At 33.6% G+C, this 15,819-nt stretch overlaps 1 protein-coding gene across 2 annotated transcripts; it reads left to right on the top strand.

Annotated features, from left to right (window-relative positions):
• The first annotated feature begins 3,335 nt into the window (after nt 1–3,335).
• Nucleotides 3,336–8,868, top strand: LOC105762705 (alpha-1,3-mannosyl-glycoprotein 2-beta-N-acetylglucosaminyltransferase). Of its 2 annotated transcripts, none has more exons than XM_012580550.2 (19): nt 3,336–3,587; nt 3,683–3,733; nt 3,871–3,958; nt 4,076–4,138; nt 4,855–4,889; nt 4,970–5,046; nt 5,146–5,191; nt 5,347–5,409; nt 5,563–5,629; nt 5,709–5,777; nt 5,881–5,950; nt 6,078–6,139; nt 6,448–6,538; nt 6,626–6,719; nt 7,239–7,301; nt 7,397–7,435; nt 7,520–7,690; nt 8,242–8,367; nt 8,560–8,868. In XM_012580550.2, exons 1-18 carry the CDS (start codon nt 3,519–3,521, stop codon nt 8,356–8,358), a joined length of 1,335 nt encoding a protein of 444 aa, XP_012436004.1. In that variant the 5' UTR covers nt 3,336–3,518; the 3' UTR covers nt 8,359–8,367; nt 8,560–8,868. The 2 variants fall into 2 exon arrangements, with proteins under 2 accessions (XP_012436004.1, XP_052481556.1); XM_052625596.1 differs by having other exon boundaries at nt 3,522–3,587; nt 3,683–3,747.
• Nucleotides 8,869–15,819: the final 6,951 nt, after the last annotated feature.

The raw sequence follows: 15,819 nt of genomic DNA, 5'->3' as shown, positions 1-15,819 counted from the left end.
GAAGTATTGTTCGATTCCCAACAAAAAGTTGTCAACATCTCTTGCAGACCTTGTTCCCTTGAACTCCTTGGGCTTGGGAACATCAATATTGAGCTTGGGTGCGACAGTCGCTAACCCACCATTACCCAAAGCAACCTTGTAGATTGTGAGTTCACCCTAGAGTTCCGCAATCTCTCCCTTCAAGGCCGCCACCATAGCCTCAATGGCATCATCTCTACCAGTCAACTGTTCCACATTATCAGTCACATACACTTTGAGCTGCTCCTGCATGGACTGCAATCCATCATGGAGCCTATTGTCGACATCATCAATCCTCTCTTTGATATCTCCCGCTGAATTTTCGAGAGTGACGACACGATCCTCTAAAGTGACAATATGTCCCTCGAGCGACTAGCTTTCCTTGCCCTCCCACGGGTCTCCATTCCCTCAACTTCTTTCGACATCTTTCAACGGTAGCTACGGACCTTAGCTCGGATACCAACTGTCACGGACTTAGAGTTTTTCCACGCGATCCGGGCGGCCTTAGGCAGTTTCTCTACTTAAAACGCCTAAGTCAGCCTAACTTGAAACAAAAAAAGGATTCAACAGCAAAAACGCCCAAGTCAGCTTAACTCGCAACGATAAAGGATTCAATAGAATTCGCTTAAGATTTTCACGAAGAACAGCAGAAGAACGAAGTAAGAACGAGCCTTGAAAGATGAACAAAAGCAAGAACATTTGAGAGAAAAGTTTGAGTGAATACTTCTCAAAATTCTTATTAACAACTGAATGAATTACAATTAGCAAAGAGGTCTCTATTTATAGTTGAGCCTCACAGTACATCAATGGCTACAATTAAAAGCTGTATACAATTAGAACTCTAAGCTTACTTAACTAGCTATATACAACTAGAACTCTAAGATTCCATAATTATATCTTCTAGATCACTTTCCATTTTTACCAGGCTTTTGAGATGGGCTTTTAATCTCTCCAAGCAACGGGCCAGTTTGATTGGGCCAAGTGACCTCCCTCAAATGTGATGGTTCGCACAAGTTTGTCATGGTGGCGTGCTCGCATGCGCAACCCATGACATTACACCATGTTTAATAATTTAAACCAACTAGTTGTATTAATCGAATTATTGAACCACAATATTAGAAGCTTACACCATGTTTAATGTTTCCTATACTATCAACTATTGTCAAATTTTAGCTCAAATCAGTTCTTTGCTCTCTTTCTGAAGCCAAAATGATTAATGCATAAAGTTTCAAGACTAATTGCATTTTTAAGCAAAACATATAAAAAAAGTTCATTGTTCAATTGCATAAACTTATGGGTTAATTTCCTAGTGTAAGTTGTTGAGTAGTTGCTAATTGTTCATTTGCTCTTATCTCCATTCACTTAAAAAAGTTCATGTACTACTATTGTTTCGATCTACCTCCTTTGGACCCTTGTTATAAAGTAACTTGATGCATACTAATGTGAAGGAATTTTGAACAATTTGAGATTTGTTATTGACTGGTGGGCTCCTTTTTAGCTGAGTGAAACTATTATTTGCAAGTGTTTTATTAAGGTTGGATATAAGGTTATCTTTTTGTATTGGAGGTGAATTTCGTTTTTGTTGATTGTTTATTTGTATGGTTGGTTATTTTTTGTTTGTGTTCAATGGATGTTTGTATTGATTCTTCAACTTGTGTGTGTAGGGGAACGTACCAGTCGTATTGCAGGTCTCTTCCCGAGGATCCTTTGCTGGAATGCTTTGAGCTCATTGTTGATTTCAATTTTCAAGATTTGTGGATTATCTTTACTCGAAATTATACATTTTTAGTGGAATCTTTCTCTTTGTTTTATAATTTGACATTGGTCATGACTTAAAATGCATTAAATTGGCTTTGGATAAGTTATTTTGTATCGCATGAGTTATTGAATTACTTCATTAAAGAATAGAAATGTGCTTTTTTGGGTCTATTTGTTTCATTGAAAATGATTTCTGTAAAATAGCTTACTTTTTGGAAAAATTAATATTTTCGGTGGTTGGATGAATTTGTGTAAAATATTTTCTCATTGTTTAACAAATTTCTTAAAAGATTTCATAAGAGTTGTTTTCAATGAAACAAACATACATTTGAGGTTTTCTTATCTTTTCATTGTTTCATTGAGTTTATTTTATATCTATAAATTTATATTTTACATTGTTTTTGCATATATTAAAAATATTTTGTTAAATTCAAATTTATTACGTCGTCATTTTAGTTATATGACTACCAAGTGTGTATTTTTATTTGAAATGTGACATCAACAAAATTGAAAAAAATAATGTAAACAACTGGATTTGATTTTTAAATCTGAAAATAAAGGACTAAAGTCTTGAAAATAAAAGTATAGAGACTAAATTGCTAATTTGTGAATAGTACATAGACTTATGGCATATTTTAACCTTTATACTATAAAAATATTTATTATTAATATATTTATAATTGTAATAAATATTTATTATTAAAATATTAATATTGAATATTTTCAATAATATGTGAAGAATATTATTTAAAATTATCATTTTAAAATTTATTATTAAAATAAAATTGAAATATTAAATAATTTTAATAAATTATATTTATTATATTAATAATTTATTATATGCCAAAATATAAATAATTAAATATGTATGTTTAATAATATTGAAAATATAATATTTTAATTTTTTAAAAATAAAATTTATTATCTTATTATCAATATAATAATATTAAACTTGATTTAAGTTAATTTTATATAAAATAAAATTACCTATAGATGAGCTCTTTTCGAAAAATAACTTATGATTTTCAAAATGGTAAGTTATTTTACAAGAAAATGGACTTATTTTGCGTTGACTTGTAAGTTATTTTTTGTTCACCAAGTTATTTTTTGCTAAACAAATACAGGAAAATGTAGAAAATATTTTCCGTAAAACCTTTTACATGTAATCAAAGAGACCTTTTGTTTCATGTTGTTTTCTATATATGTTAAGACATTGATTCGCCAACTTTTACCTGCAATATGTGCTAATAATGTGTGGGAATTTTTTTAGTATTCTATGAATTATTTTAATTAGGTTAGATTTGGATAGACGGTGGAGTGTGGTACGGTACAATACGGTATGTTTGACTTAATTCTTGTTTCATGTTACAATATTTAATTTCACCATTGCATCTATTTTCACACTAACTATAAATAAACATACCGCATATCCAAATCCACTCTTAAACAAATATGATAATATTATTGCCCATTTATTTCAATCTCACCAAGGAAATTATTTTATTGGTGAACCAAATTGGTAGTAAATTATGTTAGCCAAGTCTGCGTAAATTGGATTCAACCCCCTAGTCAAGGAAAACACAGATTTCTAAATAAAAACAGAAAGGGCTTCCCAAGTCTAATATTTCTATTCACTGCACACCTTCTTCTACAATTCAATAAATGAATTGAAGTTTGAATTACAATAAAAAATCAGATCGAAATCTGAAAATCTTCATCTCAGACAGAGGAGATTTATAAAAATGGCTAAGCTAAGCTGCGATTTCCGGTACCTTCTCATCCCCGCTGCATTCGTATTCATATACATCCAGGTAAATTTACTATATTTCTTCTTTATATCTTCGAAATTCAAAATATTTCTAATTTACTTATATGAATTTATATGCTTCTTTCGAACCTTTTGTAGATGCGGCTTTTCACCACGCAATCTGAATATGCAGATCGAATGGCAGAAGCGGTTAGTAAGCTTAGGTTAATTGCTCCTTTTAGCTCTCTAAACTTCAGCTTTTCTTTTCTTTTTTTTTGAACTTTGTAAAACCTAAGGAATTTGAACAATATAAGTCTTGAATATGGTGTCTTTTTCAATTTTGGCAGGTCGATGCAGAGCACCATTGTACGAGTCAAATGCGACTACTAATTGATCAAATTAGTATGCAACAAGAGCAAATCGTGGCCCTGGAAGGTGTGAATTTCCATAATTTAATCCTTTATACATGCTTCTTTTCAGTTGACAAGGTCGAATTTGATATTGTTTTTCATGGTATTCAACCCATTCACTATGATCTTGTTACAATTTCAGAGGGGAAGAAGCGAAAGGATCAGGAGTGCGCACAATTGAAGACTCTTGTTAATGATCTTGAAAGTACTTCTTATCATAATAAACTGTTTATTTCTTGTTGCTTCCTACTTGATGCATAGCGATTACTATTTTATTTTGCTTGATTGCAATCATATATTACTTTAGAAGATCTTCTGTGGTTTCTAGGCATATATAGAGGCTTTTCTTTATAGGAAGAATAGAAAGGGATAAGGATGGGAAAAAAGCTTTTAATCTATTGGTTAGGTTTTGTAAACTATTTTTCTACTTCGTAGCTTAACCATTGGAGTTCAAACTTTACCATCCTGACCCATTTCTATCCTTCTTACCAAGCAAAGCCTATGTGATGTTCAGGTCATATGATCTTCAACGGTTGTGATCAATGTAATTATTGAAGTTAAATTACGCGATTGATTTGCTGTTTATAAAGATGTTTAATTCCGAATAAACTTCATTACCATTTATAAGGTTATTATCCATGTTATCCCACTGAGTGTGGCTCTCTAACTGGGTCTTGATGAAGCCTGTTCTGCTCCTTTGTCAGTGCAGTTTGGCATTTATTTCCTTGTTCTCTAATATTTTTTGCCAAGCAGCTTCAAAATTGTTCTAAACTGTGTAGTGATCTAATTATTTATTGGGTTTTCATGTCTGTATCTACCCATCTTTCTTTAGTATTTTCCCTTCAACAAAGGTTTTTCCTTTTATTTGGTGCTTGGAATGTTTATAGACACTTAGCATTCTTTCTTTTTTGGTTGTTTCAGAGAAAGCTCTTCAAAGAGTAATTGACAAAACACAGGTTCGTGACATGGGGAGCATTCTTATACATTATCTCTACAAATTACCACATGTAATAATTGAAACAATCTTCGGGTTTAGGTACCTGTGGCAGCTGTAGTAATCATGGCGTGCAATCGTGCTGATTATCTGGAAAGGACAGTTGCGTCTGTCTTAAAGTATGTTCATGTTGACCCTTGTTTTCTTTTTTATAGCTTCTTCTGTTTGACCTGACAGTAGCTAATTTTAAGCTGTCTTACTTTGGCTTAAATCTGCAGGTATCAGAGCTCTGTTGCTTCGAAGTATCCACTTTTTGTATCTCAGGTATTAAAATTTTTAATCTTATTTTATATTTGCAATAAAAGGTTTGTCCATTTGACTTGATTGTCACTTTATATATCATGCACGATAGACACTATTATTATTTTGTTGTAACTAAAAAAAAAGCAATGCTTCTAATTGTGATAGTTTCTTATCAGGATGGATCAGATCCAAGGGTTAAAACTAAGGCTTTGAGTTATAAGGAGCTAACTTATATGCAGGTATATTGTGTTTTGTCTGTCCCCCTTTTTGTCTCCATTGGAGAAGTTTCTTTGGATGAGTCCTTTTCCTTTTTCCCTGCCCTATTCATATGATTTGCCTTATCCTTATTTATCAAAATCAATCCAATGAATGCTTACTTCAGCTTCTTTCAGCACATAGATTATGATCCGGTGCATACAGACCGGCCTGGGGAATTGATCGCATACTACAAGATTGCCCGTAAGGATTGTTTCTCTTTTTTCCTCAGTATTCACATGGCTTCTTCTAGTTTCTGCTCTTATACATTTGGTTTCTTAAGGTCACTACAAATGGGCATTGGATGAGCTGTTCTACAAGCACAATTTTGACCGAGTAATCATACTTGAAGGTGAAGTTGTCTTCTTTTGGATTATTGCTTCAAATTTCTTCTTTTTAAAATTTCATACAAGAAAATGAATATCGTGCTGACTGAGAATCACTTTTGAAGACAGATGATATGGAAATTGCCCCTGATTTTTTTGATTACTTTGAGGCAGCTGCTGCACTTCTCGACAAGGACAAGTGTGTTTCAAGAATGAAATCTGACTCTCTCTCTTCTTCTTCTTCTTCTTTTTTTTTTTAAATTTTATTTGAGAGTTTGCGTTCTTTTTCCCTCCTTTTTCACCGCCCTATTATTAAACCATTGTAGGTCAATTATGGCTGTTTCCTCATGGAATGACAATGGGCAAAAGCAGTTTGTGTATGACCCATGTAAGTTTTTTCTCTCAATGGAATTTCTTTTTGAGGAAAACAATCAAGCTGAATGCATTTTTATGTTAGAGATTTGATTGGTTTGCTAGAAAAGTTGTTTGTTCTAGTTTCCATGACTTTTGATGTTCTATGCCATCTCTTAATCCTTCCATGTGATGCTTACCTTAAAATTTGGGCTGCTGTGACTATGAGACATGGATTTTTAGTTTATCCTGGCCTCATTTGGATGTTTGCTTATTACCAGGCATCCATCTCCCTCCCTCCCTCCCCTTTCTATTTCCTAATTTGCTTGTAATTGTTCCATGCAGATGCACTTTATCGCTCAGATTTCTTTCCTGGTCTTGGCTGGATGCTTACTAGATCTGTATGGAATGAGCTATCACCAAAATGGCCAAAAGCATATCCTTCTTATTGTTATTTCATTTTGCATTACACTAATGCACATTGATGTAGTTTTTCTATGAATTTTCCTTGACAAAAGTTCACTTACTGGGATGACTGGTTGAGATTAAAACAGAATCACAAAGGTCGACAATTCCTTCGTCCTGAAGTGTGCAGAACATATAATTTCGGCGAGCATGTATGTATCACCTTGTCATTTAGAAGATTTCTTGTTTGAAATTGTTGTGATGACAACTTTTATGAATGTTGTTAGCTTTGACGAGAATCTTTGCTTGGTAGACCATCTGCCTATGTGTGTGTCTTCCTTGGGGATAGGAATTAGGTAGTACATGAATGAGGCACACAGTCCATATGTTTTCTGTGCAGAATTTTATGTGCTATGATTCTATTTCATTGCTTCTGAAAGAATGTACAGTGAACTTGGACGAATATAATGCCTCTATGGCTTCAGTGTTTTTAGTTGAAGAGTTTCCTTCTTCAACTTTTGGAATGGCTTGTTTTCATGCTTAAACAAAATTGAGATTCCCCAAATTAGGTGTGTTTTCATCCCTCTTTAACACTGCATAGGCGCAACTTCAGTAAATTTAAAGTTCCTCAAGGCTGTTAACATTTTCTGGCTCTTCAGGTGGATCTTTTTACCTCTATCTTTTATGACTTTGGGCTCATTTTGTGTTTTTCAACCTTTGATTTCAATCAGGGTTCAAGCATGGGGCAGTTTTTCGAAAAATACCTTGCACCTATTAAGATGAATGACGTCAAGGTTGGCATCAACATTTTCTATAATTTTTTATGTAAATGTTCTGTATATTGTTGTCATCACCATCATCTCAATGGTGTTGCTTTTTTGTGTGAAAGGTGGACTGGAAGTCACAGGATTTGAGCTACCTAACTGAGGTAAAATCAGTAGAACTGGAAACTGCTTTTTTCTAGGTTCCAACTTTACAATTGTCTTGTATAATTGTGTGTTCTCCTTTCTAGGACAAATATGCACAATACTTTGCAGACATTTTGAAAATGGCAAAACCTATCCCTGGAACAGATCCTGCTCTTATGGCATCTAATATAGAAGGAGATATACGTATTCAGTATAGGGACCAATCAGACTTTGAATACATTGCACAGCAATTTGGAGTTTTTGAAGAATGGAAGGTAAATTATTCATCTGATAATTCGGGTATCTTTCTTTTCTTTATTTGCGAAAATGCTGAAGAGTTTTTGATGATAATAGCTGAGAAATGCCTGCATTATGGTATCTGTCACTGCAGCTGATACTATATTTTTGGAAAGTCATGTTTGGTAACACTTCAAAAGTTTGTTTTTTTTATGAGTTTTATTTTCTGAATACAATTTTAGCCTATTTAGTGGCATCTGGCAATTGCATATAGTCTTTGCCATGAAGTTGTATTGTTAGTTTTACCTGATCATTTCAAAGTAACAAGAGATATCTATGGTTGTTCATACTGTCAAAATGACCTCTCTGCTCACTCTCATTTCTCGTGCCCTACAAGCATGTAGAATATAATAATCTTACTTACACTTTCATCTGATGCATGTTAGGGGAAAAAAGGCCTCTACTTAAACATCACACTTCTACTTCTGTTGTTGCAGTACAAATAAACTGCTAGAAATTCTCACATATCTAAGATTGATTGTATCCATTCTTTCCGATTCTCTAAAACTTTTATTGCTTTGTTATCCAGGACGGTGTACCAAGGACAGCGTATAAAGGAGTAGTGGTTTTCAGATACCACCCACCAAGACGTGTATTTCTGGTTGGTCCTGACTCTCTACAGCAGCTTGGGATTGAAAATGCTTGAACTGAAAAGGTTAGCGACCATGTCGGGTTTTGATTGTTTCCATTTATTTTATGATCACAGCAGTAACTGAATTTGGTATAATAGCAAATTTAGGAGGAATTAGTGACATACAGAGTTTCAGCATGTTTTAGTTTTTGAAGTTGAAAGTTTGTAGTGATAAAGGTTTGTGTCGTAATCTTTGGTTTTGTAATGTGTGGTCAGTGATCCTGATGAAGTATTTCCAAATGTTGGATGGCAAAGAGGTTCCTGCCGACTAAATATTAAACAGTCCAAAGTTTCTCCCGTAGGGAAATTGATGTGAATACATTCGCACTTGCGCAAGCATTCAAGATTCTTACATATGGTAGGCGCAAAAAAGGGCCTTTGGTTTTTTGTAGGTTAAATGTTTTGATACGATGATTTTATCTTATATTCATCCAGGTAGAAGTATGATAATATCCCAAAAGGTTATTTTCTGGTGAAACCTTTAATTTGAATAAAAGGAACATTAAGAATGAATCATATTATTTATTTTGAAGTTCCAAGTTATAATCTAAAATATTGTTTAAAAGATAGTTCTTTCCGAGTAAAATTAACCATTTTCTGAACTTTTTCCTTGATATAAAAATAATAAGAAAAACTGGTTAAAGGCACAGCCAAGTGCTTACTCTCCATTCTGTAACAACTGTGATTGGTTGAGCAAAATTACCGGCCTTTTGGTATCTGTAAACCATAAGGAATTCCATTATATAGCCATGCAATACCCCCCCTCCTGCGGCACCAATCATGTTATCCCCTACCGAGCTGTTTGATTTTTTTTTTTTAATCCTCCAAGACTTGGTTAGAACTCCCCTCCCCAATCTGTAGGCGAGGGGCAACCCTTGTTTGGTATATTGGATTCAAAGTATGATGGTAGGATTTCTCAGCAAGGTTTCCAATCCAAGCCATAGCCACAATAATTATATACCTGCTATTGCTATGCTTTGATTGTTGAAGATATGCTCTTTCTTGTTTTGCCACAAAACCCAGCAAGAAATAGCAAACGAGATACTCCATTCTCCCTCTTATATACTAATATCACCAATATTCTGGATATTCCAAATAATCGAATCCTAAATCAACCCCAGCTCCACATAACACAGCTTCATTTGACATTCCCTTTTTACTCTCTCCATTCGTTAGTAGCCGAAGAAATGCTTAACTCTATGGGGACTTCTGCATCTCCAAATTATTTGTCAATTACTGTCTTTTTGTCTTCAGTTACCATACGCTATATTCTTATAAGTTTCTGCCACCGAAAATCGATCATTAACGGTAAAATTCCACTTAATATTGTCCACTCCAGCAGTATCTGATGGCGGCTTGATCCCTGCTATGCGCATAAGTATACATTGTGGCAGATTCGTCCTAAACTTACGCCAAACCCAACTACCATCCGCATCAACCATGTCTTGCACCGTAGTGTTCTACTTAACTGGTTCTCTGCCAATAAAGTGATTCTTCAGTGGTTCTACATCGAGAATCTAATTGTTCTTCCAAAAGTTCTCAAGTCTCCTAGTTCCACTCCGGCAATTACATTGGCCAAACACTAGATAATGATATCCAAATATATGAACATTTGTGTTGTGCAATATTCAATGAAAAACTCTCAATGACATTGTGTTTATTTCGCAGACACGAGCTCATAGAGCTTCACCATTATTTAGAATACAAGCCAAGTTTGAGAATAAAACTTTATTTTGTTCCTTTAATTTCCCAGAGGCCCCCATTTTCAAGTGGCATCAAACAATTCTCCCATTTCACCAAGGTCAACTTCCTGTTGTCCTTCGAGGATCCCCCAATGAAACATCGTGCTAGCTTATCAATCTCATTACAAACACCAATGGCTGTGTTCATAAAATAGTTCAGAATAGCTACCAAGACTACTTTAGCAAGCGTTACTCTACCTGTCATAGAGAGTTTTTTAGCATCCCACCCATTCAATTTCTTCCGAACCCTATCACCTATAAATTGCTCGGTAGTTGAGGGGATCCTTTTATGAAGTAAAGGAACTCCCAAGTACATGCCCTGGTCATCAACTCGAGAAGACTTCAGTTTTCAGCTAATTGCCTGGCTAAAGAATCCTCCCTGTTGTTGGAAAAATACACCTAAGTCTTACTAGCACTCACTTTATGTCATGAATATGAATATCGGCAAAATAACTCCAAAGTTTGATTTAGAACCTCAACTTGGACTTGATCTGCTTTACAAAATAAAATTAAATCGTCTGCAAAGAATAAGTCTGATATTAACGAACTCCTCCAGGAGAAGCTAGTAGGCTACCAGTGGTTGCCAATCTCTCCATCCCCAACACGAATAAGTATGAGGATAAAGGATCTTCTTGTCAAATGCCTCTCGTAGATTTAAACTCTGCAATTACCTCACCCTATTCCAGGGGATTCTCATTGTAAAAGTCAAGATGCATTGCATTATCACTCTACTCTGAATGTTCAGTAAACTCACATCAACCATCAAGTCTTCAATAAAATCTCATCAGATTCAGTTGTATGCCTTCTCCAAATCAACTTTAACTTCCATCCATTTACTTTGACCCTTTCAAGTTCGCATGGTGTGGATTACCTCTTAAGCAATCAACATAGTATCAGTACTGTTCCTCCCAGCAATAAAGCTAACTTGACCATTGATCTAAGCTGATTAACAATCATCTTGGTAATAACTTTATAGAGCACTGAACATAAACTGATTGAACGATACTGGGTTAATAATTTCGCACCTACAATTTTTAAATCAACAATAATATTCAGTCCAATTTTTCCCCAAAGAAGATTCTCTATACTAAATCGCATTCACTTGGTCCAATAATACTCTATTGAGACTAAAAAGAACTTTGCATGAAATCCGCCAACACTAGGGGCTTTAAGAGGGGCCATGACAATCTGACATCCTCATCCATGGCATCGGAAGTTAATGCACCCAATTATGAATCTATCAAAGTTGGAAAAAGACTTGGAATAGGATACAAGTCAGAGACATTACCTTTTGCAGTCTATAGTTTTTGGAAGAAATCAATTGCATGTGTTTTAAGGGTGTCACTATTAAAACACCATTCATCATTATCAAGACAGATAGCTTCAGTATGGTTAAACCTCCTCCTAGCTACAGTGTGGTAATGTTTCAATCTTCATTAATCAACAGCATATTTCTCGATTTTTGCTTCCAAATTAGTTCCTCCTGATATAGAATCTCTTCAAGTTCAGCTCTAACAATAATTTCCTGCTGACAAAGGTTCTCAGAATCATAAATTTCCATTGCTTTTTGAAGCCCTTTTAGACGATTCGTGGTTTTTTTTCTTCTGGACAAAATATTACTGTAAATGTTCTTATACCAGTCCATAGTTGATTTTGTGAATTTTAAAAGGTTTGCCATGATTTCCTCTTTAGGATCCTAGCTAGGAGCTAGCTAGCAAGAAACTGGAAGGGTTTTTCATCTTTTTGCCGCCTACTAGAAGCCAAAAAGATGAGCAAAGGTCAATGATCATATTTTAGTTTGTAGAGAAGCTTCACAGTAGGGTCTGGCGTAGAAATCATTACAAATAGCTCTATTGCGTCTTTCATAAAGATTTCCTCTATTAGGTTGCGCACAAAAAATGATTTCTTGGAATATCTTGCAACTCATAGCACTGACTCTAGCTCCCCATTCTTTTTCGAGCCATTAAGGATAGAGTTAAAGTCTCTACAACTAATCCATGCTTCTTTCATACTGAGAACAATTAAATTTAGGCATTCCCATAGCATTTTCCTTCGCACCTTTTAAGGGCTCGCGTAGACAATGGTAGCAAAGAAACTATACTGTCCAACACATTTTGTAATATGCAGATGGACAAATTGGGGGTGATTGATGACAACCTATACCTGTACAAAATCCTTCCAAATATCACCTACAACTTCAACGCCATGACATCTACTAACAACATCTTCAGCTCTTTTTCCACTAGGCAAAAGTCTTGAACATGACCATAACTACCACAATCAAGTACAGACTCGTATTCCACCATTTGCAATTTATCATTTATTTTAATTTTCGAAACCCAAGGAGATCTTAGATCAATGCTTATGGTCATCCTCACAATTTGTTGCCAATACTACGATCAATTTTGATGACTTGACCGATAATATTGCTAGTAACCGCCTTGTACTGGCTTCTGATAATCCTTGCAATCAATCCATACCATTACCTTATGGGGATACTCTTGAGTTGTTGAGAAAGAAGAAGACCATGGCTGCACTATTAAATATTGTCCCTAACCCACACATAGACCATCCTTTAAGACTTTCTTATAATCATCAATATCTTAGAATTTCACAGGTCATTCTCTAAGTTCATTAGCTGAATCAATATTTTAGGCTTTCACAGGGCCTAAATTTTATTTTTCAGAACATTGAAGCTTACTCTTCTTCCTGATCGCCACAGGTCAAGCTCTTTTCCATCGACACAAATATATATTGAAGGAATTTCTTCTATCATATCTGTATTCACATCTCCTACTTTAGATCAAAATCCTTATTTTCTTGAGGAACATTGATAAGTTATGAAAGTAACATATTTTAATCACATTCTTAATGCGTTTTTAGATATTAATGATGTAAACTAGTGAATTTAATGCTCTTAATCATTTAAATTCATGTTTCTATACTTAGGAGAGTATTTGGGAGCGAAAGGAGCGAAAAACGAGCCAAAATCGGACGAATAGAGCTATTTCCAGGATCCACACGGCCTGGCCACACGCCCGTGTGCCCGCCCATGTGCCAGCCCATGTCGATATTGCACCCTGTTTCCCAAACACGCGAAAAAAACCTAATTTTTAGGCTTTCTGAGCATTCTAAAGTCTATAAATATCAAGTAGAAGAAGATCTAAGGGGGCATTCAGAGAAATTGAAGAAAAGACTCGAAGAATGCCATCAGAATCAACTCAAAAGTGGATCTCTTTCAAGATTGAAGATCTCTATTTAATTTCCTTAAAGTTTTATTGAGTTTCTTTATGTCTTGTTGTTATCCTAATTTTAAGATGTTTCTATTTAGGATTATGAACTAAATTCCCTAGATACCTAGGGAAGATGAAACCTAGGATGAATCTTATTATTTGATTTCTGATTTACATGATAAATACTTGATTCTTATTCTCAATTATGTATGCATATTTCGTGTTTTAATATTTTCAGGATATTAATTCATATTTAATGTGCTTATTTCAGTGGAGTTGTATAATTGAGTAGGTCTAGCATAATTGAGTGGAGTTGCATGCAATCCTAGAAATAGGACGACAATAGGGTTTTAATTAGGAAAAGATTTCAATTTATCAACCTAGAGTCAGTTGTTCTTACTCTCGAAAGAGATATTAACATAATTTAGGAATTTCTACGGATCAAGACACAAGTGAATAAATCATTTAAATTTAGATTCATAATAATAAGTAAAGTCTAGGTGAATTCTTTCCTAGGTATTGTCTATCTCATTGGTATCTTCGATAATTTTTCTATTTTATTCTCTGCTGCTTTCTTAGTAAATTAGTTTAATAATTTTAGATTAAAAACAATCACTCCAATTTGACGGTTAAATAATAGAAAAACGATAATTACTAGTACTTTTAGTCCACGTGGATACGATATTCTCTACTCACCATAACTATACTATTGTTCGATAGCTGCGCTTGCCTTAGTCGTATTTATAGTCAGCTTAGTGATCATCAAACATCCTTACTCTTGGAGTTACCCATAAGTTTGTCTTTAAATGATACAAGACTGGCTTTAGCTTGATCAAATCGCAGCATCCTCTAAATCTGGCAGCTCCTCCTTATTGGAACGTTCTTTAAAATATCTATATCCTTGATAGCTTTCTTTTTGTGAAAAAATGGGTAAACTGTAATTATGAGAGTTTTGGTTTTGTGAATTTTCAAAACATAACATAGCTATTTTGAAAATGTGGAAATTTAGTGGACAAGGTACAAGTTCATAATATTTTATTTGTTCAGGATGGAAATTTGACTCAATACTTAGTATTACGTCAAGTTTTGAGTTTAATAAGACAAAGTATATAATTAATATGCTACTCTTAACACTATAAAATAATAAATAGTACACGTAAAAATGTTAGGTATCTGTAATAATAAGGGAAGGATGGATATTATATTATTATTGAGTGTGAAGTATAACTACTTCTAGAAGCTCAAGGGTTTGACTTTAACATTCTCATGAAAAGAGGTTATAGACACATAATCATCAATGCTATACATTGATTGGTGTTGAAATCATTATTTAAGATGTATTCGCTAATTAAATAGAATAACCAGTTCAAAGCATAGCCTACCATGCAATTTCAATTAACTTTAACATATTTTCACTAAGTGAAACTTTAATTGCAAGACACATTCATTTATGCAATTAATTTTCAATATTATCAAAATCTAGAATATTTTTAGAACATTTTAAAAATATTCATTGTGATTTCATAATTATAATTGAAAGGTTGGCGTTGATTCGAAAGTTATATCACTTGGTTATTAACAAAAATTGTCACTATTCGAAAGTGATGAGTTAAGTCTCTTGTTATTAAACCTTATGTTGTTTGATTATTAGCAAAAGTTTTAAGTATTCAAGGAACATCTAATGAATAATCGTATTCATTGTTATTATTAATAAATGACAATCGTTCAAATTGAGACCTAATCTTTTAGGGTTGCTCATATAAGAGTCTAACATTTATAAAAGTGCTCAAATGAAGGTTAAAATTTTCAAAATGGTCAATTAAGGACCAAACCATTTCGAAAGTTCTCAAATAAGGGTCGACCCTTTTTGAAAATGCTCAAATAAGAACTTCTCAAATATCATATATCATGTTTCAAATTATGTTTTTTTATTAATCAATTATGCATTTTACTTTTGGATAAATATCAAAACTATACATAAACTTTGATCCAATGTGTAATGTCATTCATTGAACTTTTATTTTGTGCGATTTTATACATGAAATTTTAATTTGACTCAATTTTCATAAATCATCAACAACATTATTGAATTAGTACCATTTTACATTGATACGTTGCATACACAAATAATTATATTAATCCAATATGAAAATAAATGTATGTATTTATTTATTTCTTTAAATGTGTACAACTGAATCAAAATAAAAGTTTCATGGATACATATGAACCACAATTTAAGTTTCACATTTACAGTTGCCTCAAATCAAAATTCATATATCAAATTACACATTGGACCAAAATTTATGTATAAATTTAATATTAAACCCTAATTTTAGTTTTCTTTTTTTGAAAAATCTAATTTTAGCATTTAACCCTCATAAATTAGTGATATCATTGGTGGCGGAGCTACGGGCTGATAGGGGCCCTGATCCTCCCTAAAATGAAAATTTTTTCACTTAGACGATTTATAATTTATAAAATTTTAAATTAATACTGGTAAA

Source organism: Gossypium raimondii, chromosome 12 (assembly GCF_025698545.1).
Source record: "Gossypium raimondii isolate GPD5lz chromosome 12, ASM2569854v1, whole genome shotgun sequence".
NCBI lineage: Eukaryota > Viridiplantae > Streptophyta > Magnoliopsida > Malvales > Malvaceae > Gossypium > Gossypium raimondii.
Note: the sequence above shows the minus strand (reverse complement) of the source record. Positions and strands in the feature narration are given on the sequence as shown.

Bases quoted from the DNA above. Each gene is read 5' to 3' on its own strand.
- LOC105762705 (XM_012580550.2), top strand. From the start codon at position 3,519: ATGGCTAAGCTAAGCTGCGATTTCCGGTACCTTCTCATCCCCGCTGCA. The intron at 5,951-6,077 runs GTGTGTTTCAAG...AAACCATTGTAG, and splicing joins GCACTTCTCGACAAGGACAA to GTCAATTATGGCTGTTTCCT. The intron at 7,436-7,519 runs GTAAAATCAGTA...TCTCCTTTCTAG, and splicing joins ATTTGAGCTACCTAACTGAG to GACAAATATGCACAATACTT.